The 21,838-nt window shown below is 33.3% G+C and overlaps 3 protein-coding genes across 5 annotated transcripts; 1 reads left to right on the forward strand and 2 right to left on the reverse strand.

The window, feature by feature from the left end:
• Positions 1-841: 841 nt before the first annotated feature.
• LOC133797157 (probable LRR receptor-like serine/threonine-protein kinase At4g29180) lies at positions 842-5,468 on the reverse strand. Its single transcript, XM_062234975.1, has 12 exons — positions 5,154-5,468; positions 3,893-4,924; positions 3,574-3,709; positions 3,414-3,485; positions 3,267-3,338; positions 3,087-3,167; positions 2,843-2,988; positions 2,487-2,704; positions 2,217-2,343; positions 2,046-2,105; positions 1,594-1,786; positions 842-1,502 (listed from the first exon to the last, which is right to left on the reverse strand). Exons 1-12 carry the CDS (start codon positions 5,218-5,220, stop codon positions 1,049-1,051), a joined length of 2,658 nt encoding a protein of 885 aa, XP_062090959.1. The 5' UTR covers positions 5,221-5,468; the 3' UTR covers positions 842-1,048.
• A 2,397-nt stretch (positions 5,469-7,865) lies between these two features.
• Positions 7,866-11,464, forward strand: LOC133797158 (meiotic nuclear division protein 1 homolog). 3 transcript variants are annotated; one of them, XR_009875618.1, is made up of 11 exons: positions 7,866-8,012; positions 8,538-8,618; positions 8,815-8,931; positions 9,135-9,173; positions 9,245-9,352; positions 9,455-9,517; positions 9,605-9,656; positions 9,762-9,806; positions 9,944-10,023; positions 10,324-10,631; positions 10,845-11,464. XR_009875618.1 is itself a non-coding variant. In XM_062234977.1 (11 exons), exons 1-10 carry the CDS (start codon positions 8,010-8,012, stop codon positions 10,390-10,392), a joined length of 657 nt encoding a protein of 218 aa, XP_062090961.1. In that variant the 5' UTR covers positions 7,866-8,009; the 3' UTR covers positions 10,393-10,394; positions 10,480-10,643. The 3 variants fall into 3 exon arrangements, 2 of the variants coding, with proteins under 2 accessions (XP_062090961.1, XP_062090960.1); XM_062234977.1 differs by lacking the exon at positions 10,845-11,464 and having other exon boundaries at positions 10,324-10,394; positions 10,480-10,643; XM_062234976.1 differs by lacking the exon at positions 10,845-11,464 and having other exon boundaries at positions 10,324-10,394; positions 10,495-10,643.
• A 3,204-nt stretch (positions 11,465-14,668) lies between these two features.
• LOC133797160 (vacuolar protein sorting-associated protein 32 homolog 2) lies at positions 14,669-17,680 on the reverse strand. Its single transcript, XM_062234978.1, has 8 exons — positions 17,477-17,680; positions 17,242-17,387; positions 16,689-16,788; positions 15,976-16,061; positions 15,758-15,849; positions 15,561-15,675; positions 15,222-15,417; positions 14,669-14,968 (listed from the first exon to the last, which is right to left on the reverse strand). The coding sequence occupies exons 2-7, from the start codon at positions 17,311-17,313 to the stop codon at positions 15,226-15,228; spliced, it is 657 nt and encodes a 218-aa protein (XP_062090962.1). The 5' UTR covers positions 17,314-17,387; positions 17,477-17,680; the 3' UTR covers positions 14,669-14,968; positions 15,222-15,225.
• Between the last annotated feature and the right edge of the window lie 4,158 nt (positions 17,681-21,838).

Below are 21,838 nucleotides of genomic sequence, written 5' to 3' on the forward strand. Positions count from 1 at the left end.
GAGTTCCTTACGGCTCCAACCACTAATCATTTGCGTACTTGTAAACGCATCCTCAGATATATCAAAGGCACCATTAATTTAGGCCTTCACTTCAATCCTTCTTAGGTTCTCAACTTGGAGGCTTACTCAGATGCGGATTGGGCTTCAAGCTTGGATGATAGAAAATCTACAAGTGGTTTTTGCTTGTTTCTTGGGGGTAACTTAATCAATTGGGCATCTCGCAAACAACAAGTTGTCTCGCGATCAAGTGTTGAGTCTGAATATAGGGCTCTAGCTTCTGCAACAACTGAACTAGTTTGGCTTCATGCCTTACTCAAAGAGTTAGGCATTCATCTCTCAAATCGTGTTCCTATTATGTGGTGTGACAACCAAGGAGCACAATCTCTCGCCTTAAATCCTATTTTCCATTCAAGGACCAAACATATTCAACTTGATGTGCATTATGTAAGAGCTTAGATTGTTGACAAAAAGCTAGAAGTTCGATACATACCCTCTAAAGAACAACCTGCAGATATCTTCACCAAGCCGATTTCCTCACCTAGGTTTCAACTTTTGTGCCACAAGCTTCATTTGGATACCTCCAAATATAGCTTGAGGGGGGCTATTATGGATATACCTAACTCAACTATCAGCTACTCACATACCAGCTCAAGAGTTGGTTAATTCGGTTCACTCAATTTGTTACATTTTATTTTCGTGTCCAATTCTGTTTCACAACAGAATCTGTTATAACAACTTTTTGCTCAAACCTTCTATGAGCTTCTATTGTGACAATATATAAACTCATCATATTCAATAAAGAATTTAGTGCTGCACAGTTTCTCAATTCTCAATCTCTCTCTAAATTTTCAATTCTTTCTCTAGTTTCTCAACTATAATCAATAAATTTTTTGAAGTATTACTCACAATTATTTTTTTGTACAAGTAAAAGAAAAAAAAAGTAACCATCAAAAAATCTATCTAGAGAAACAAATTACAAACTTAAATTACTACAACCAGCTATTCTTATTAGCTTAAGCAATGCAATGTAATAAGGGATGGCTTTTCACTACCTAGCCAATGGAGCTGTCATAGAATCCATGTTCATGGAATCAGTATAAACAGAAGACATCTCAGGTGTACTAGCATATGAATGAAAGACTAATCTCTGTCCTTGTGCCGCCGGAGTTCTTTCTTGTTCCCTCGAAACATCGACCCCCAAACACTGTTTAAGCTCTGCCAAAACATAACTCATTGTGGCTCTATCTTCGGAGTGGCATTCTGTACATGCCATAGCAACTTCTAAGGCTTTTCTTAGAGAGTTCACATCAAAGTTGTCTTGCAGCCTTGGGTCAATAACACTTGTTACATCACCTTCTTCAAGTAGAGAATTCACCCAATGTATTATGTGGATTCTTTCTTCGCTTCTGATTATTGCCGGTTGGCCTGTTATAAGCTCTAATAGAACCACTCCAAAGCTATAAACATCACTTTTCTCAGTTAGCTTTTGAGAACGATAGTACCTGGATTGATCAAACAATGCTCATTAATTACTTTCCTGACTATATATTTGTTCACAACAAGGGAAATGTTGGTACATGACATAATACATACTCAGGGTCAAGATATCCTGCTGTGCCCATAACTGTTGTGTCCGCTTGAGTTTCATTGTTGTCACTAGTAAAAACTTTAGAAAGACCAAAATCTGCTATTTTAGCATCCAAGTTTTCTCCTAAGAGAATGTTGGCTGTCTTTACATCTCTATGTACAATTGCTGGCTTGCATCCATGATGCAAGTATTCTAGTCCTGTGAGACAAATATTTATTAATGTCATTAGATCATATTAGAAAAATAATCATTGAATAGAATCTGACTGTATGCAGACGAGTTCTATATATATGAACTGCATAGCCGATATAGGTTTCAAGTCTTTTGGAAATGAAAGTTGAGTTGAAAAGCTTGTAAAGTCTTGTGGAGAGAGATCAATCAAGAGATTCTTAACACAAGAATGTTATAATTTTCAAGGCTTAGTTTTTCTGATAGAAATTATGTATGCTAAGCTAACCTTGTGCAGAATCAACTGCGATGCGGAGTCTGGTTTCCCAACTCAAATGTAGACTTTTATCTGCAACCATCAAACATAACACAACACAGTTTTTAAATGTTCTTTCGGTTCTGTTAGTCATAACATGGGATAAGAGGGGTGAGAAATCAATACTTTTGCATGGAGGAGTACCTGAAAGACATTCTTTTAGGTTGCCATTAGGCATGTACTCGTAAATAAGCGCCAAATTTTCATCCTCGTCACAGTAACCAATAAAAGAGGCCAGGTTTCTATGATGTATTCTCATCAAGAGCTCTGCCTGCAGTCATAAGAAACTCATCGCAATTGTTACCAACGAGTCTAAACATACATTCTTCTCTACGTTCAGCTTCTTGCTCATGGCAAGTGAAAAGCTCTTATATTTGAACATTGAATAAGAGGCGAAATTAATAAAACAAGAACCTCTGTTTGGAACTCCCTAGGCCCTTGAGATGACAATGGAGACAATATCTTCACTGCAACTTGTGTGCCATCCTTCATATAGCCATGGTACACAACTCCAAATCCTCCCTTTCCAATTTCCTTTTCAAAGTTGTTTGTAATCTCTACAACCTCATCATAATTATACTGGCTCTTCTTTAGTGCCAAGGTTCTTCCTGTTTTCTTAGTGTTTTCAGCGTCTGCAGTTAAGTATGACACATTATGTTTTTTAGACATTCAGAAACAACCTTTGTCAATTTAAAGTAGTTAATATATGATTATATTCCTTCATATTCATGAACAGCTTACAAACAGGAAGTATTGAACAAGAATGAAACCTGATTTTTTCTTTCTTTTTTTCTTCAGTATGATAATCAGTACAATAAGGATGAAAGCAACAGATGCCAATGATGCAGCTATTGGAACAGCGATATTCTTCTTCTTTTTGCATGAACCTGAGCTACAAAGATTTCGATTATCCACACTGAAATCAAAGAAAAAGAAAGAAAACAATTAGACCATATGTCACATTTGAACTCATATCATGCTCAGTTGGGAAAAGGCTATTCTCTTCAATATTACCTTAGAGTGAGTAAACCATTCTTTGATCTTTCCACAAGATCTTTAGGAACAACACCAGAGAATTGGTTGCCTTTCAAATTCCTGCAAATCAGTTGTAAAATGACTAATTGTTGTTGTAGCTACAAGTACTTAGAGCTATCCTAATTACATGACCAGAGTTTCAACATGTTAATAACTTACAATAACTTGAGAGATTTCAGATTTTCCAGAAATTCGGGCATAGGTCCAGTTAAGTTGTTGTTGGACAGATCCCTGCAGAAGAGGTGTTGTTAGTTATTAGTATATAATATCAACATTTTGCTGTGAAACCAAATGAGTACTGCTTACAAGAATTCTAGCAATGAGAGCTTGGATATGGATGAAGCTATATTCCCTCTCAAACGGCTTGAGGTCAAGTTCCTATAGAAGAGAAATGGTACTATGGTTAAAAATGGATGGTACAATGAATATACTAATCATATTACTGAGATCACAAAGAACTACTCACAAAGAAATAATCCGAGGAGATGAGGCATTGTTACTACATTTTAAACCTTCCCAAGAGAAATTCCTTGGTCCACAGGGATCACCTACCCAGTTTTTGGTAATTTGATATGCACTTTTGACATCTTCGATTGCATCAACTGTATATAATGATATCACAAAGTCAGAGTTAATGGAATTTGTTGAGTCATAAATGAGGTGAAACTAAATGTTCAGGATACAATATCTACTCATTGTCTGCTGCTAGAATTATGCTCCCTAGTGTCTTTTCTTATGACATTATTAGAAAACTAGTGATTCATGATTTGAATTCATGTGCATACCATCTCCTGAGAATGTTGGCAACTCATCCTTCTGTTTGACCATGTAAATCTCAAAAGCATTAAGGATCGGTGGACGAGTAGAATCCTTAGTTTTACGAATAGAAATCTGGTGCTCTTTTCCCACCAAGGCTTTTGAGTTTGACACTACCGTTGCATACAAGTAACGAGGAACCAATGGTCCAAACAATGGACTTCCATTCCAGGTTACATCAAACTTTCTTGATTGGTTTCTCCCAAGTTTCTCCAATTCAGCAAAGCACATAAAAACATAAAACTCAGAACTAAAATCAGTTGCACTCCACTTCAACTCTAAAGTTTCACTATCATTCCGTGGCCTGGCTGCAGTCATGATTACTTCTAAAGGCACTCTATAACCATTCTCATAGTTATTGACTTCTTCAGAAGTTGTGATTGAATCCCAACTGGTGGACATGTAGGAGGACCAAATTCGATCATACATGTCATCTTGGTATCGACCTGTTCCATTGGTTTTTCCAATATCCAATCTTTGAAAGAGTACTAATGACGCATTGGTGCCAAACTCGGTACCATATACAGAACTGTTCAAGGGTCTGAGCTCCAAGGCTGATATGAAAGGAGTACCAGAGCCTTTGTTTACAAGACAAATGTGTACGGTATCTGATGTTCCTCTGGTGATTATCTCCGTGGTAACTACCTCAGAGGCATTTCTAAATTTCACAGTGAACCAAAGATTGACATCCACATAAAGATCGAATTCTGGGGGTTTGTTTTTTCCATCATAGTTACCATATAAGAAGGTGGCTCTGATCAAATTCAAACCGCCAATTCCAACTGTAGGTTTCAAGGAGTAACAGTTCTTGTTTCCTTGAGGAAAACTCCGAAGATCTGAGACAGGGAGTGGCAGGTTGGGATTATTTGGGTATTGATATTCAGAGGAAATGTTCTTGTTTACTCCTGTCATTATGAAAGTCCCATCTGAAACATAATTTATCCCAGTATCTGGGTCTTCATAGAAATTCTCCAAAGAGCCACAATCTATGCTTATGTATCCTAATTATTGAAAAAGAAAAAGAAAACACCTATGATTAGTTTGACTAAAAAATAATAGAATCAACACTTCAAGACCATCAAACATAATGTCTTCCATTAAAAAGCTTAGAAGAAAAAGCTTTCATCTTGTCGAGTCAATAAAAATCATTACGACTCCTTTTAACATAACCTTATTTCATTACTTTTGATTCTATTTGAGGAACAATAAGTTACAACAAAAAAGACTAACCTATTTGACGCTGCGCCTGAGCCAAAGTTGCAGAAAGTAGTAGAAAGTAGCCAATTAACACTATCATCTTCCTGGCCTAAAAATCAAGCCTGAAACTAAACTGTCAAGAGACAAACATGAAATGCACAGCTTATTCGAATCAATGGTAAAACTTGGTCAAATGTTGTTATCAAACACATTTTATATACTTAATAATACATGTATTATTGATTACTTGAACACACAAGGAATTTTTCAAAGCATGAATAGATGAATTGGGTAGGTGGTGGTGGGTATAAGTTTCTAAGCATGATTCCATTTGTCCGTTTCATCTTAGTACTTATTTTTTTAGCTAACATTTTAATCTTATCATCAGCCTATAAGGCACCAAAGTTATAATAGGAAATGAACAACTATAGCTCTTAATCAAAGTCAACAAAAGTTGTATTAGTGGCCGACATGTTTATTTTAATTATATATTTTTTCTCACGACAAATAATATACAATTATTCTACGTATACAGACTTAGATACAGTATTAGAATTAGTAATACTTAGTTGTCGATTAAAATTCATATATATAATATCTTAGTTAGACACATCATACCACATTATAATGAGTTGAATTATATCATCTAATTATATTCACACTACAGTGCTTTAAAGGGATCATGAAATTGAAACGTGTTTATTAAATTATTATTGCTATTTTCACCAGGACAAGTTTTTTGACATCTAAAATATGAAAGCTTGGGATGGAAAGGGGAGACGAACCAGAAAATTTCTTTGCATTATTTCGTTAGTGGTCCCATTTAATTGAAAATATATTGTACCCTAACGACTTTGATAGGACAACAAAACTCACGTTTCATATATAAAGTAGTTTATGAGAAACAACCCGATTATTATAATTATGATCAAATACTAACTTTATAAAAAAAAATGTCAACCATCTCGCCTTCTGCAAATTGTAATTAGAAAAAATCAAACTAATCGATCAAAAGAATGGGAACGTATGTATTTGAATTGATTTGAATATTTGACTTTAACGTGCTAATTCCAAATATGATAAATAATAAGAACACGTAAAGATCTCCAAAATCCGGTCATGTTGAAAATTTGATAGTAGAAGAGGGGTACTTTAAGTAATTAGATATCATTTGGAGAGAAAAGATGTTATATTTAGGTGAAAATTACATTTTATAAGAGTTTTTTAATCAGTTTTAAAACATATGGCTTTCTTTTAGGAGTATTATTTTATCACTTTTTAAAACTTGTATTCTAGGAGAATTTTTTCCCATATTTTTGTAAAAAAATTATTATTATGTCATATTTTTTTTCCATAATCTGATTTTGTTTAATTAAATTTGTCCATACAAACCAAAAAATGTTTAATTACCATATTTTTGCATATTAAAAGCTAAAAAGTCATATTTATGAAAAAATCCCAACTCAAAATTTGATTAACACACCTCATTTTTATTAAAAATTAATAGATAATATTTTTTTTTCAACAACTTATGTCTACATTTTTTTCTTTTTTATATTCTAAAAAATACATATAAATAATATATATTTTAAATATTTAAATAAAATTAAAATTAAAATAAAAAATATACAAAAAAATTGTTAAAGTTTCAGTTTTTTTTCTAAAATATTATACTTTTTTTTTTAAATTATGAAATTAAAATTGACAAAAAAGAAATTAAAGAATATAAATAAAAATTGAAAAAAAAAGTGTTAAAAATTAATTTTTTATAATTAATGAGATGCCTATATATTATTACACTCAAATTTTAAGAATAAATAAATAGCCTCAAAATGTAGACTCGCAAGAAATAAGTTCAGAATTAACAAGATTCAATACGATACTTAAATAAATGATCATAAAGTTCCAATGAGCCACGTCACGGGTATTTGAGCTCCAAAGAAGGAAGTCTTCTTCGAAAGTTGAGTTCGAAAGGCTAATTAGATAAGGAGGTAACGATAACTAAAATGATGAGCTCGAGGCTTTGTGCAACTTTGAAAACGCGTTGGTGTTACAAATAGGCTCGAATACGCGTTAAAGTGATACACGGAGATGCGGTTAGGAAATCCCTACAATTATGGGGTTTAGATTATGCTATTTTTATCTACAATGAATGCAATTTATTATATTTTAATGTATAGATTGTATTTTAAATTCAAATCTATTTATTGTAATATCTTAAGATTAACCACTCAATTTTTTTATGAAAAAACTATGTGAAATTGAACCACTTCAAATAAAAGTCACTCATGTACTAGATATTTGCTTTCTAAATTATACATTTAATTGCTATTGTTTTTAATTGGCAAAAAAACATGTTCAATATATATATATTTTTTTTGATTTTGTGTTTTATCCTATTATTTATTTAGACTCTGTGTTTTAATAAATTATTTTTTAGACTTTATATTTTATAAAATTGTTAAAATAGAACCTTAAACTCAATTTTAATAAAGAAAAAGTTGAATATAATAATATAGTTTTTAAGTATAATTATTTTATTTTTGGTTTGAACTGTTATTTTGATAAATTATTTATAATTTTAGTTGAGAAAACATTAATTAAAAATTAATTAAAATTGAGTCTATTTCAACTATTCTATAAAATATATAAGGTAAGATAAAGTACGAGCAGTTAATAAAGTTAATAAGAACTAAAACCTTTTTCGGTGCAAATATAATCTTATAGAATCAATAAAGATAAATTTCCCGCCAAAGAAAGAAACCGAGTCTCTGGAGGCTTCTTCGACACTGATCTTAAAAACTCTAAAAGCTCATTCTCGAAAGAAAAAAACGAAGAGAAAAAACTCACTCTAGCTCTGGTCGGATTTTCGAGTTTGAACTCACCTCAATGGTAAATTAGTTTTTGTAAATTCTTATCAAAGCTCTCGATGATTATTTTTCGTAGATTGTAATTATTTATATTTTTAGTTCAATTGAATTTAGGTTTTTGTTTTTTTGTATTCCGGTGGATCACTGGATTGTTTGTTGTTTATTTTCAGTATTTGTTAGTAAATGCATTTTAATTGTAATTCTAATGCTTGGATATTGTCGTCGTTTGTTTCCTGAGAAAATGTGCGAAAATGAGAGAAACTAAAGAGGAAATGGGGGCGTGGACCCTAATTCTCGATCTTTAGTTTTCTGCTCTGTTTGATTGATGAAAAGATACATGGCTTTGAATCTTAGATGACTTCTAAGTAATTATTATACTCATATTAATCTAGATTCTAGATGTCGTTGATTCAGTGATTTTTCATACTTATTATCTACATTTTATTTGCTTTCTTATAATTTAATAAAGTATCGACAGTTTAATTTAGTGTTTTATTCATTCAGAATATTTTTTCTTAATAATTTTAATTATTGGTTTTTATTACAGTCGAAGAAAAGAGGTCTTTCGCTGGAAGAGAAGCGTGAGAAAATTCTTCAAATATTTTACGATTCTCAAGACTTCTTCCTTGTGAGCATTCCATTTTATATATGTAATGCTCTATAATTGCTTATTGGTTATTTCATGACCATGGTATATTAATAATAAATTTATAAACAATCTCCTCGAAGAAGTATATGATTTTTTTTTAAAACGCATTGAGTTTTTTTTTCTTTGTTTTCATAATAAAATGGAAGACTGGTCTTGATTTTATTGTTGGTTTCAGCTTAAGGAACTTGAGAAATTAGGACCAAAGAAAGGTGTGATTACCCAGTCCGTGAAAGATGTTGTCCAAAGTCTAGTGGACGATGATCTTGTTTCAAAAGACAAGATAGGAACCTCTGTAAGTTTGATGTGTTTGTAAAGTTTTGGATATTTAGGTAGTTTACCTTGAAGCTGTTGTTTAGTAGACTAAGTGAGACTTCTATGTTTATGTTGACACTGCAGAGAAAACAGATAGCAACAATTGCTTGTTGATGTGAAACTATTTTACAACTTGTTTATATTGGGAGTTTTTTCTAATTGTGAGTTTTTTTAAAATTTCAGGTGTATTTTTGGAGTCTTCCTAGCTGTGCTGGAAATCAGGTAAATTTGGTGCCCTTATAAATCATGTAACTACTTTATTTTACTTGTACTGATATTGAAACATTGGGCAGCTGAGAAATGTAACTCGCAAACTTGAATTCGATCTTCATAGCAGTAAGAAGCGGTTTGCAGAACTTGCTGAGCAGTGTGAATCGTTAAAGAAGGGGCGAGAGGCATCTGTGAGCATCCTTAAAGACCCTATATGCCTTACCAGGGTTTGAACTAGTTTATAGAAATGAACTCTTAGGTTATTATTTGTCTGACATGTTAGCATTTTCCAGGATGAAAGAGAGGAGGCTTTAAATGAGTTGAAATCCATTCAGCAAAAGCATACTGAGCTGAAGGTTGTTAAATGATTTGGCATTCCTTAATGCAGCCAAGGATTCTAACTTTGCTTTGAGTTTCTAATTGCATTTTGTTATTATTTTTAGGAAGAAATGGAACAATATGCGGACAATGATCCAGCTGCCTTTGAAGCAATGAGTTCAGACTTTCTTCTTAGGCCTAAACTCTAGATACTGTTAATTGATGCTTGATACTAGATAGCTTCTTTGTTATGCATACTAATTGTGGTTATTACACCGGCAGGAAATGCAATTGAAGTTGCTCATTCAGCAGCTAACAGATGGACAGGTATTTAATTCATGCATTGTTTCTTTTTAGCAAATTTTAAGCCCAGTTTTTCCCACTAAGAATATGTTGTGTTCAGGAATTCAATATCTAGTCACATTCTTTTCTCTTTTTGATACTTACTGACTTTAACTCTGCAGACAACATCTTCACACTGCGCCAGTGGTGCTCAAACAATTTCCCTCAGGCCAAAGAGGAGCTTGACAACTTGTACAAGGAGGTACATCAGCTAATTTATCGTTCTCTTCATATTTGTTGTGCTCCAAATTTAATATTGCCGTTAAGCTTAAATCTGTAAAAAGTTCAACTCAAACAATTTTTTGGTCTATTCCAATGCTAAAGCATCCCGTGCTTGAGTTTTGGAATCATTAGAGTTAATAAGTTTTGAAATCTGAATTTGAAATGTTCAGATCCTAAGACACATCTTTTAGTGTCTAGCATAAACATACTTAGCAATCAAGCTGTTCATCTATATTCCCGAGTTCCATCGTTTGTCTTAGGTTTTGCCTCTAAAATGCAGGTAGGAATAACCGACGACTTCGACTACTTTGAGTTGTCATCAATTCCATTCAGCTCAGTGACCGATTAGAGGTTTGAAGTGCAATATAGGCCATGCTTTAGGTGCAATTATCGTACATATAAAGACCAAGTAATGCCACCTCAAATTGTAATGCAGTTTTGTCTTTACCAGAGTTGTTGGCAGCCTCTTACACTTCAAGACAGCCTGTTTGTAAAACCTGCTTTGGATTTGCATATATTCGTTTCAGCTGTAGAATAATGCGACATGAAATGGTCGCTGAATATATGATGATCAAATGAATCAACCAGGTTCAATTTAAATACCAGCTTTTAAATTCTTAAATGGGGTTGGGGTAAGGCGGATGAGTGACATAAATGTCTTGGTGTGCGTAACGTATGACAAAATAAATCTTTTTTAATGTCTTTTACTTTACTTACCAAACCCCACTCAACATTTCATTAGTATTTTTCATTTCACCTTTTTATCTCTCAATTTCAACTGCACTGAACCTATAAATTCAGTTTAATTACTTGGGAATCAGCTGTTATTAAAACATAGGAATTGCCCTATTCAAAGCTTCTGAACTGCCATCGTGGAGGCGTGTCTAATATTTCGACGTTGATTTCTACGACTAAGCCAACGGTTAGTATCTTTATAAGAGAAAAATTTGAAATTGAAAAAACACAACATAAAGTGGTGATATTCCACAACTCAGCAGAAACCAGAGAAGTCAGTAATAATAATAATATTTCAAGCAAGGCATGTGGGGGAGAAGTAGAAGGGAATCCACTATTTATTGGAGGAGGTCCACCAATACACAGCTAGACAATAACTGGAGTTTCAACGTGCAGCATTTACTTATCCAACACGTGGCACCAATTAACGGCGTAGATTCAGGCCTGAGACCCCACATTTGTCACCAGCAATTATAAACACAGTGGCCTTGCTCTGTACAAAGATTCTCTCAGGCTTGGTCATTGGTCATGTCTTTCTATCTCTTCTTCCTTTTATAAAAACCTCAACAGAGCTACTGAGATCACTCCTAAGAAGATTATTCTCTTAAAAAAAATATCCCTTTCCCATTCTTTTTTTTTTTAAAAAAAAAAAAGTCTTGTCAAGTCAAGTTTTGGAGGGTTCCTTTTAGAAACTTGTATAATGGAGATGTTCAGAGTTCAGTTCTTGGTTATGGCAACTTTAGCACTTGCTATGGCTCTGTTACTTCCTTCTATTAGTGCTCAGAACTCTGCTGCCTCACCAGCTCCTGCTCCTACAAGTGATGGTCAGTTTTCTTTCTCTCTAACGTTATCTTTCTTTCTTTTTTTTAAATAAAATTATTTAAAGCTATTTGTTTGTTTGGGAAGATGGCTTTTTTTTGGGTTAGGAAAACGCTAATGGGTTTTTGGTGATTGGTATATTCAATTTCAGGGGTGGCACTTGATCAAGGAATTGCGTATGGGTTAATGCTGGTAGCTCTCTTGCTCACCTATATCATTCACTGAGTTCTCTATTTTTTTTTCTTCTTTTTTTCTTTTTTTTTTCTCTAAGAGAAAGTGAGAGGACTGAGAAACATTTGTTAAATTAATCTCAATGCTTCACTTACAATCATGATGTTTTACTCGGTTCCACTTTTATCTACCGTTTATCGATCCTCTGTTAATTCTTTTTGTACGGCTATTCTCTTTTTATTTTGAGAGTTATCGATATTCATTATTGCACATTTTCTTACCTAGTATACTTTATTGGTTATGAATATATTCCCTTCAATCCTATGATACCATTCCTAAACAAGGTTTTGTGAAAGAAAAAGCTAGTTTTCACAGCTGTAAAAGCCACCTATATTCTTATCATCTTTAATATTTTTATTTCTCACAGTCAATTCAATTGCCAGTGACGACCTTAAATTTAAGATAAGAACTGACCTAGCAGCTCATTGTGTTTATCATCCGCGTGCTTAGAAGTTCTGGTTTTTTTCTTTTACTATGGTGAACACTTAACGGTCCAAAATGACCAGCTAATTTATTCAATTTTTATTCGCCTTTCCAGAGTTTCCCCTCTTTTAAAAACGTTTTAAGAATGTAAAGTTGTGTTACCATTACCAACCAATGTATTTTATAGAAATATTTTAAAATTCAGAAATTGTTAAGATGATTTTCATACTATCACTTTTTTTTTTGGCTTAAAACTCCTGCATTGCAACTTAGAAAGCGATACTCGTGTTCCTAAACCCCAATGCTAAAAAATGACTCCTGTTGTGACCAAATATTTCGCATTCTTGAAAGTTCGCCTAAGTTTTGAATTTGAAATCGGAATTCTAGCAACAATAATTCCCGGCATGCCTACAAATTAACTCTAACGCTCAAGCATACTTGTATTGAAATGAGTTCAAGTGTCCACATCATCTTCATCACTTGATAGTTATAGTAAAATCTTAATAACTAAATTGGGTTAATTAAAACTAGACAAAATGATATATACTAATGTACAAACTAAATTTTTAGTTTCAGAGTTGAGTGATTCAATTAACATGATTAATGATATAAAGTAAATATGATTACCCAATAAATGAAATGGAGATCGTTAAGATAAAATTGACTCACGAATATTAATTTGTATTAATATATTCATCAAAATGTAAACAATAACAAACACAAAATCTAAATCTAAACTGTAAAGTTTGAGAATAGGCATTTTTATCTAGATTTTGTTTGCTCCGATATCTAGAGTTTTATAGTTTGAAATTTGGAGCCTTTAAGGAATGGTTTATTTTTTGTCATGAAAGTAGATGTACTTTTCCTCTTAATGAATGTCTAGATATTTATTAATATACTATACAACAGTGATTTACATAATCAATTTGATATACCAAGTATATTAATCGATTTATTTGGACCTTGACATCTTTATTTTCGCATCCAAATTATTATCACCTAACATGAATAAGGTGACACTTGAGTTTTTACATTCAATTTTTAAACAAAATTTATCACAAAATGAAGTCATTAAAATTTGGAAGAAATTTCATATGGCTTAAATTTAATGTACGAAATAGCAAACTCCAAAGATAAAAGAAGAGTACTAAAATATATTATGCTGTATATATTTTGTGTGAGTGACAAATATTGTAATTCTAGATTTGTCAACTTCTCAATATTTTGAGAGGTTTTTTTTGTTTCTCTTTCTTTAAAAAAAAAATTACATCACATTCTTCATGTATTAACAATTGGCCAGTGAAAAAAAAATCAATCAGGCTATCTAGCATTCCTCATTCAAAAAAAGTACAAATCGTCAATGAAAAAATAGAAAGGAAGCATATATTTCATACATCGTCCTAACGAAAAAATTAGCCACTGATATAGGTAATTGTTGGAACAATAAATATCAAGCATTCACCATAATAACGAAGAACATTCTTGAAAAAGGTCCATCCAAACATCAATAAAATGTAGAAATGATACAACTCTCAATGACCAAAAGAGAAAGAGACTGAAAAGTAAGGGCATCTCCTGCGCTGGCAACATTGACAGCACTGGGGAAAATGTCAAATATTATATTTTATGAAATTAGTAACAATTAAAAAGAAAAATACATGGCATCGTTTGCCACTGTGGGCAACTTTGCCAAAAACAGAGTTGAAAAATTGATGTTCTATTGACTTGGGGGATCCACATAAAGAAATGGCAGGCAAAGCTATAGCCATCAACGTTGCTCTAAAGGTTTGATATAAGTGGGACCATAACAATCTTCTTTGTTAAAAACTTGAAAGAACAAAATATATAAAATACAAAATGAAGTGTAAAATCCACACAGCAATTATAATTTCTCTTGGAACTTTCAGAGAAACTTTTGATTGAGTAATGACATCGCAGCACATGAAACTAGTAATTTCTTGTAATTTCTCTTGAAGCTCTTGAATATGTATGTAATTTCTCTAGAAGCTCTTGAATAAGTAATGACACTGCTTCACATGAAGAGCCATTATTAGAAGGCAAGTATCTAAAGTTTCATTTGATGTAGAAAGAAAAACCCTGCACTACTAGTTCTTGTTTGAGGACGTATATCCTACTGGCTAACTAAAACGAGTTCTTATTTTCCTTCATGATTAGAATAATTATGAATAAAAATAACAGTACATAGTTTGACCACACATGAAATGAAACTTTCGATTCGTAGGCTTGTTCCTTTCAATAATTTGTTTGATTATGAGAATATATTGATATTACTGAGTACTGACATATTTTAAAATAATAAACCAAATTCAACTGTACATTAATCTTCTTTAATATATATAGCTGGTCAAACTTATAATAACCAGAATAACTTAAATATGTTTAGATGACAAAAGCAATGAGAAGAGTATATATTATTAATATTGACAACGCAGTGGCCAAAAAAAAGGAAAAAAAAAACGAGGGTAGATATGACACAGAAAACCAAAATAAGGCAGTTGGTTTGGTCTATGGCTTAAGTCAACCATGTAAAAACAAGTATTCAATCTCCATATATGTGATAAGAAGTGTAAGAATCTGTTCAACAATAGCCCCAACCCCATACGGAAATCTAGATTTTTCCTGAAACGCGCAGAAATCTCCATTATACAATCAGGCCACTTCTTTACATAGCCTTTTTTAATTGTGCCCAGCAATACCTGCAACACTCCAAGCAACTACGATCAAAAAACTATTGCCACGGAAAAATAATGCTAACTACATATAAGAAAAATTCGTTGTAAATACGTGTTGTGAAGATTACAAACTTTAAACTTTTAAGGCTCGGAATCTCATTAAAAAGAAAATATAATGATGACAAACGAGTGACAAAGAAAAAAAGTTCCCAAGCTGATAAAGCCCACTAAACATGCCGTTATGGAAATGTAAACTCATATACAACTGATAAATGACCTGATTAAAGAGCCATTTCAGCCTGCAAAGCAGCCAGTTCATCTTCTTCAGCAGTGCGCTTCTGAGGAACAGGACGAGCAGGTTGCCGGCCAGCAGGGACGTGCACTGGAGCAGCAGGAGCTGTTGTAGCAGGCTGGAGAAGTTGCTCTTCCAACTCAGCACCTTCAAGCTCTTCAAGCTCAGCTTCCAGTTCATCCTGCAATCATAACAGTATGCAACACTTTTCAGCATCCAAATTAATAAAGCCTAGAATAGTACAGAAAATGAAAATTTAACCAGCAGATACTCTATGACGATCAAAACTGTGCTAAAGAAAGAAATCTTAGAGAAAATCACGACCTCATCAAAATCAGCTGCGGCACCAAATGGAGCTGACAATGCATCCTGGATCTGTTTCATGTTCTCGGTCTGCTCATTAATCTCATCCATGGTCTTGTCCACATCATCTATGTTCCTGTTCAGAAAATACAGCATACATATCATTAGAGTGGGTTTCTAAAATTCAAAGCACCAAATAAAGAAAATGTGCCACATACGTTGCTTTCTGCATTGCTTTCATTGCAGCAGCACCAGTCCTCAAAGCATCAACAGTTTCGGTAGTGGCTTTTGCACCTTCTAGCATTATCATCTGCAAATATATATATATATAGTTCGTCAACAATGACATCAAATATGAATCATCATAGCAAAACAGAACTTAAAATTCTTCTAGAAGGAGTGGGAACCATCAGGCTCATGAAACCCCAAGGATCACCTGATCATGAATACGCAACTGGAAATTTCCAAGTTGCTCTATTTGCTGTTCATAAAGCCTCTTCCTTTTTAAGCATTGTATGGCCGCTGTAAACAGCACCATGAGTTAGTCCAACCACAAACAACTAAAAAATTGCACCATAATGAAAAGCTTAAAAGTATAATATCCAAATCAAACGGTAGAGGTTTCTATGAAGAATAGGCAAAAAAAAATAATGAAAGCAGATACGCAAACAGGACATAAAATTGAATCCCCATTCACAAATTAAAAGTGAATTGAAAAATAAAACTGAGCAGAACTAGGCATAACACTACACAGTATTATTTTTAAAATATATAGACATATATATCCATTAACTCATTACAATAACAAAACGACGGTGTGATGTGTTTGGTAGTTCAATTAACGGTGAAAGCAGAGATGGAGGATATTACCACCAACATAGAAGTTCCTTACTCAAAAAAATAACAAGGTTGAAAAGCAAGAGCCAGAAAAGAAAATAGATAAATTTTTCTACTTGCAGTACAAATGACTCTAACATAATACGTCAATAAACGTCTAGTCATGCGATCTATATCAATCACAGAGTAAATCTGGACTAGCAAGTAACAAGATCACAAGTTAGGACTTAAAAACAACAGTCCATTAACCATGAAAATCATGCTCGACCTAAATGCTAAAGAATACTTATCACCACATTTCATCGTCATTACCCCTTTTGTTCTTTGCTCTAGTGAATTCTTTAGCTCTTTCAACTTCTGCACCAGCCTTTTTTAGTAATACTTTCTCTTTTTTCTCCAGCATTTCAAGTGTCTGCATAAAAGATTTAAAAAAAAGTTGAGACTTTGGTTCAAGTAGATAAAAGATTGCCGAAAATGCAACACTGATGACTAAAAAGCAAGCAACAAGGTGGAATAAAAAAACCTCTACTTGATTTTTGTCCCTCACTATGTTTACCAAACGGTCTTCCATTGTAGCCAGAAAAAATACTTAATTGTAAATACGTTTTGCAGTCCACGATTCAAAATTACTTCTTTAAATAGTCAAGTAATCCCAGTAACAACTCAATAAAAGCACAAGAAAATAAACACTGATCATTTAATTCATCCAGCACTAAATTGTGGAGTAACCCCACACGCAAACCAATCAAAAGGCCATTGCAGAGTAATACACGACCAAAAATTTCAATCATATAACTCCAATCATACTACCAAACTCATGAAACAAACATAGAATTCTGAATTTTTTAATAGTAACCAATTATACCTCGTTTAACTTGTCTAACGTGGTTAGAGCATTGGTTTCCTGTTTAGGCTTTCCAAAAAGGCGATTCAACATGGTTGATTGATTCTCCGCGCTTATTCAACCCTCTTCAATCTTCAACAGAACAAAATTAACGCCCAAAAAGAAACCTAAAAAATCCACAATCGATCCGTTGATCAACGATCGTAACCTTTACAAAATCTCACAAAAAAAATTACACAATATGAATAATCCGTACCTCGAAATTGATGGCAGAAATTATCAGAGAGAAGAGAAAAGGAATTTAGGGTTTGGAGAAAATATGGGATTGGAATGGATCTATGAATTATGAGAGGGAGAGAGAGAGTGTGGAGAGCGATTAGGTTTGGTCCCTCTGTATGGATTAATTTGGGATTTCTTAGGCGTGTTGCGTTGGGTGAGAAGAAGAAGAAGTAGAGAAGGGAAGGTACTTTGCCTTTTTATTACGTCGACTTTTAAGTCGTTCTTTTACACGTGGCACGCACTTGATTGGTTTATGGTGTGATGGGCCCAGCAATCAAACTAAATCAACGGTTTGATGATTCTGTCACCCTTGAAGCGAAAACGAAGTCGTTTTGAGGTTTATTATTTATTTATTATGGATTGCTATATGGCCCTGTTTGGTTGCAAGTAGGTCCTGCGCTTGTCATTCTGGATTTGAAATGTTTTGAATGAAAAGTTTATGTAATTTTAGTAATAGATTGAAGAATGTAATTTTTGCTTTTTTCTTTTAGAAGAATGACCAAGAATTTAATTTCAATAAAATAGGAAATGAAACTAAATTTTTTATCTTTATATATTATAATTGTGAGTTTAATAAAAATTATTCTACTATGTTAGAGTTAAATATTTTTTTATTATTTTCTAACATTATTAGTTTTAAAGTCATCTAAATATGATAAATGATTTTTTTTAAATCAGAAAATCTTTTAAATAAGGTAAATAAATTGAAAAAAAAAATCATCTAAATAAAGTTAATAAACTAAAAAAAAATAAATGAATAATAATTTCTCATCACATATTTAAATTAATCTATCAATTATATTTTTAAAACTATAATCGAAAAATATTTATGTATTTAAATTTTATATTTTTCATTCTTTTATTAAATATTTATTTTGTCATTTAACTTATTTTATTTATGCAAACATATATGTGATGGTATAATAATACATAAATATATATTATTTCTTATTTTGCTCTTTAGTTTTTTTAATGTGAAGTTACTTGTTTGACTTCTTCTAGTCATTAATTAAATGATATATATAATTTTTTGTTGGTTTTAAATTTTTTTAAATTAAATAATTAAAATTTGATCCAATAAACTTTTTAAATTCATAATTTTAATTTAGAATTTATTTAATATTTTATTGTATAAAAATTCATAGATATTTTTTCTAAAAGAAAATTAGAAAAAAAATATTTAATTTATAAACTAGAATAAAAAAATTTGAAGATAATGAAAATTCTTGATTTTAACGGTTTTTTTTCGTTAACTTTACCGGAATATTCTTATATTTGACAGAATGTTCTTATATTTAACGTAGATTGTAAACATGGCTTAAACTTAAATAAATAAGCATATAATATATAATTTTTTGTTGTCATTGCCAAATTCAAAAACTAAAAATAAACATAAACTTAAACAAAAATAAATTAATTAATTAAAATAAAATATTTTTAAGATATTTTATGATAATTTAAATAATTAAATCATATTTATTTAAAAAAATAATAAAGACATACATATCTTTTTTACTTATAAATTTGTGTGATAGTTTGTTTTTTATCAAGTGATTGTAGCTATTTTTATTCATCAAATTCACCAAAGGACATTGTAAGATACATTAGAAACTAAAAATAGTTGATGCATGTATTCTATTGTTTACATTATGATTTTTTCTATTATTATTTTATTTCTAATATTAATTTCTTTTTAAATATTATTGTATTATATATATATGTCATGTAGTCATATAAATATATATTTATATTAATATTGTGTTTAGATGTCATATATGTAGAGATTATTGATACAACTATTTATATATACTATAGAAATATAATTCATTTTATTATATATATATATACTTGAAAAAACAGTGAATCAATTTTTATTAAAATTATAGACAATGTTTACAACTTTTAAACTAAACAAGCATGTATTGCACGTTGCTTCTACCTAGTATATATAAAAAGTGTGTATCTAATGGATTCTTTGTTTAACAATTTTTTATTTTTTATATTTTTAAAAAAGTATTTTATTTTTTATTTTTTTAAAACTATAGACAATATTTTGGTATAATTTTTTTAAAAAATATGTTTATGTCATTCTTGTATAATATATGAAATCGTTTATTTATTTAAAATTTATATGACAATAAAAAAAACATAATAAAATAAATTAATATATTTTCTAAACAAAATTAAGTGAACGTGCATTGCACGTTACTTTTACTGTAACGCCCCAACTCCAGGGACCGTTACGGTGTGCCTTGTAAACAGTGCTAAGCTCGCTAATCGAGTCATTTGGCCAAAATCGTGAACTAAGTATAATTAGCGGTTTAGGGATTAAAATTTTTGGTTAAGATGTAACTGTTACACCCAGATTTCGAGCTATGTTAATTATGACCTCGAAAGTTGGATTCGCAAATAAGTAGACTCATAAGGTTGGAAACATGCTCCAGGATTGTATGTCGAGCTTGCAGGATATAGACAACCTCGAGTATGGTGACCTCGAAGTATTCATGATCTCGAAAGATAGCTCCGGGAACACACTCATCTTCAGGGACGACTTCGGATCAGGGGTCCCGAGCTCGACGCACGTACGATCTCGAAAGCCATGTGGCCTCGGGAGATGTTTCTAGCTCGATAGATGACGGGAAACCTGGGAAGCTAAAGCCTTAGAGATACGCGATAACCACCTTGAATATCTACAAGTGTTATAAATATGAGATGTAATCCTCATTTATTATTGTAAATCTCCTAGAATCGTGGGATATTATTTGGTCAGTTATACGTCTCCTGGTCTTCAGGGGACGTTTCCTTTTATATCTGATTATTGGCATTTAAAGCCATTTATTTTATTTATAAAAAAAGAGTAACTACCCAAAATATGTGGGGTAGTATTATGCAGCCTTCTCTATAAATAGAGAGGCCATGCACCATTGTAAAGGACCGAAATTCTGATCCTTGAGAGAAAACTCTGGAGAATTCATTCCTAAAGAATTCCTAGAGATAATCTTGAGTTTAATAACAAAGACTCGTGGACTAGGCAGATTTAACTGCTGAACCACGTAAAAATCGTGTGTTTACATTGTTTTATTTCAATTGGCCATTATCAACTATTGTTTATGTGCTCTTCTTTCACTGTTTGATGAAAAACGGCGTCAACAGTTTGGTGCTTTCATTGAGAGCCTTAAGCATTCATCCCTGAGAAAATCATGGCCACAAACAATCAGAACACCCCTGAAGAAAATTACCCAAGACGTCGTGGAAAACAACCAATGGAGAACCCGGATGTTGAGGAGAGGAGTGGGTCTTCTGATTCCCAGGGACCACCGCCTCCACCAAGGGATGAGGATATGTACTACAATCCTGAGCGTTACGTTCCTATTGTAGAACTGGAAAACCGGCAGTTGAAACAGCTGTTGGCAGAGGCCAACAAACGGAATGAGGAGTTGACTAGGATTGCTGCAGAGGCGCAGGTGGCTCAGCCCCCGCCTCCGCGCGAAAACCAAGTCCCTCCTCCAAAGGACGTGCATGTTCCTCCTCGGAGGCCCCGTGGGCGTCCACGAAAGGATTCTGCCACAAGGAGGCCGACTCAACCTTCGGCGCCAGCAGAGCCATCTGCTCCTCCTAGGCCCCAGAGGAGTACCCGAGCTCGGGTCCCGCCTAACCCGCCTGTGGAAGTGCCTGCAGGAACTGAGAATAACCGAACCCCTGCAGAGGCTCGGACTCAGGTACCTGGGAGCGCACCGAACGCGACTGACCCATCTCGGGCAAATTCTGGACCCTCTAGGCCGCGACAAGGGTGGCAGCCACCGTCGCCTATACAGTTCCCTCCGTCACCCATAAGATATCCTTCGCCACCCCGCAGAAACGCTCAACCTGTTCGAGATCAGGATCAAGGGCGTGCAGGGGATGGACAAGGAAACAGGGAGACTTTCCAGGAGCGAAGAGGCGCTCCATCTGAGAGAAGCCAGACGTCTCGGTCTCGCACCGCGGAGACGAGGCGACGTGGAAAGAATCCATCGCAAAACAACCGAGCAATGAGTCTCACCAGTGACGAATCCGGAGAGACCAGGTCCGTCAGCAAACACGACCGAGGTCGTAAGAATACTAGAAATCGCAAGAATCGTCCCGACCTGCGCAATCATCTGAATCAGAATCAGGGGAATGGAGATCAAACAAATCCGGACCTGAGAGATCGCTTGAATAAGCGTAGAGATCCCTCGCGGAGACGCGAGCCTGGAATCACGATCAATGACAGTCAATTCCAGACAGCACCTCCTACTAACCCAGTCCAAGAAAGAATCGATCAGCTCGAAAGAGCCTTTAGGCTTTTGAAGAATGAACGAGG

This window comes from Humulus lupulus, chromosome 8, assembly GCF_963169125.1.
Source record: "Humulus lupulus chromosome 8, drHumLupu1.1, whole genome shotgun sequence".
In the NCBI taxonomy this organism is placed as follows: Eukaryota; Viridiplantae; Streptophyta; class Magnoliopsida; order Rosales; family Cannabaceae; genus Humulus; species Humulus lupulus.

Excerpts from the sequence above, each read along its gene's own strand:
- LOC133797157 (XM_062234975.1), bottom strand. The coding sequence starts at position 5,220 with ATGATAGTGTTAATTGGCTACTTTCTACTACTTTCTGCAACTTTGGCT. Across the intron at positions 3,710-3,892 it reads GCCAACATTCTCAGGAGATG|TTGATGCAATCGAAGATGTC; the intron begins GTATGCACATGA and ends CATTATATACAG. Across the intron at positions 1,787-2,045 it reads CGCAGTTGATTCTGCACAAG|GACTAGAATACTTGCATCAT; the intron begins GTTAGCTTAGCA and ends TTTGTCTCACAG.
- LOC133797158 (XM_062234977.1), top strand. Across the intron at positions 9,174-9,244 it reads CTAGCTGTGCTGGAAATCAG|CTGAGAAATGTAACTCGCAA; the intron begins GTAAATTTGGTG and ends AACATTGGGCAG. Across the intron at positions 9,353-9,454 it reads AGAAGGGGCGAGAGGCATCT|GATGAAAGAGAGGAGGCTTT; the intron begins GTGAGCATCCTT and ends AGCATTTTCCAG.
- LOC133797160 (XM_062234978.1), bottom strand. The coding sequence starts at position 17,313 with ATGTTGAATCGCCTTTTTGGAAAGCCTAAACAGGAAACCAATGCTCTA. Across the intron at positions 16,789-17,241 it reads CGTTAGACAAGTTAAACGAG|ACACTTGAAATGCTGGAGAA; the intron begins GTATAATTGGTT and ends TCTTTTATGCAG. Across the intron at positions 15,676-15,757 it reads AAAGCAATGCAGAAAGCAAC|GAACATAGATGATGTGGACA; the intron begins GTATGTGGCACA and ends TTTTCTGAACAG.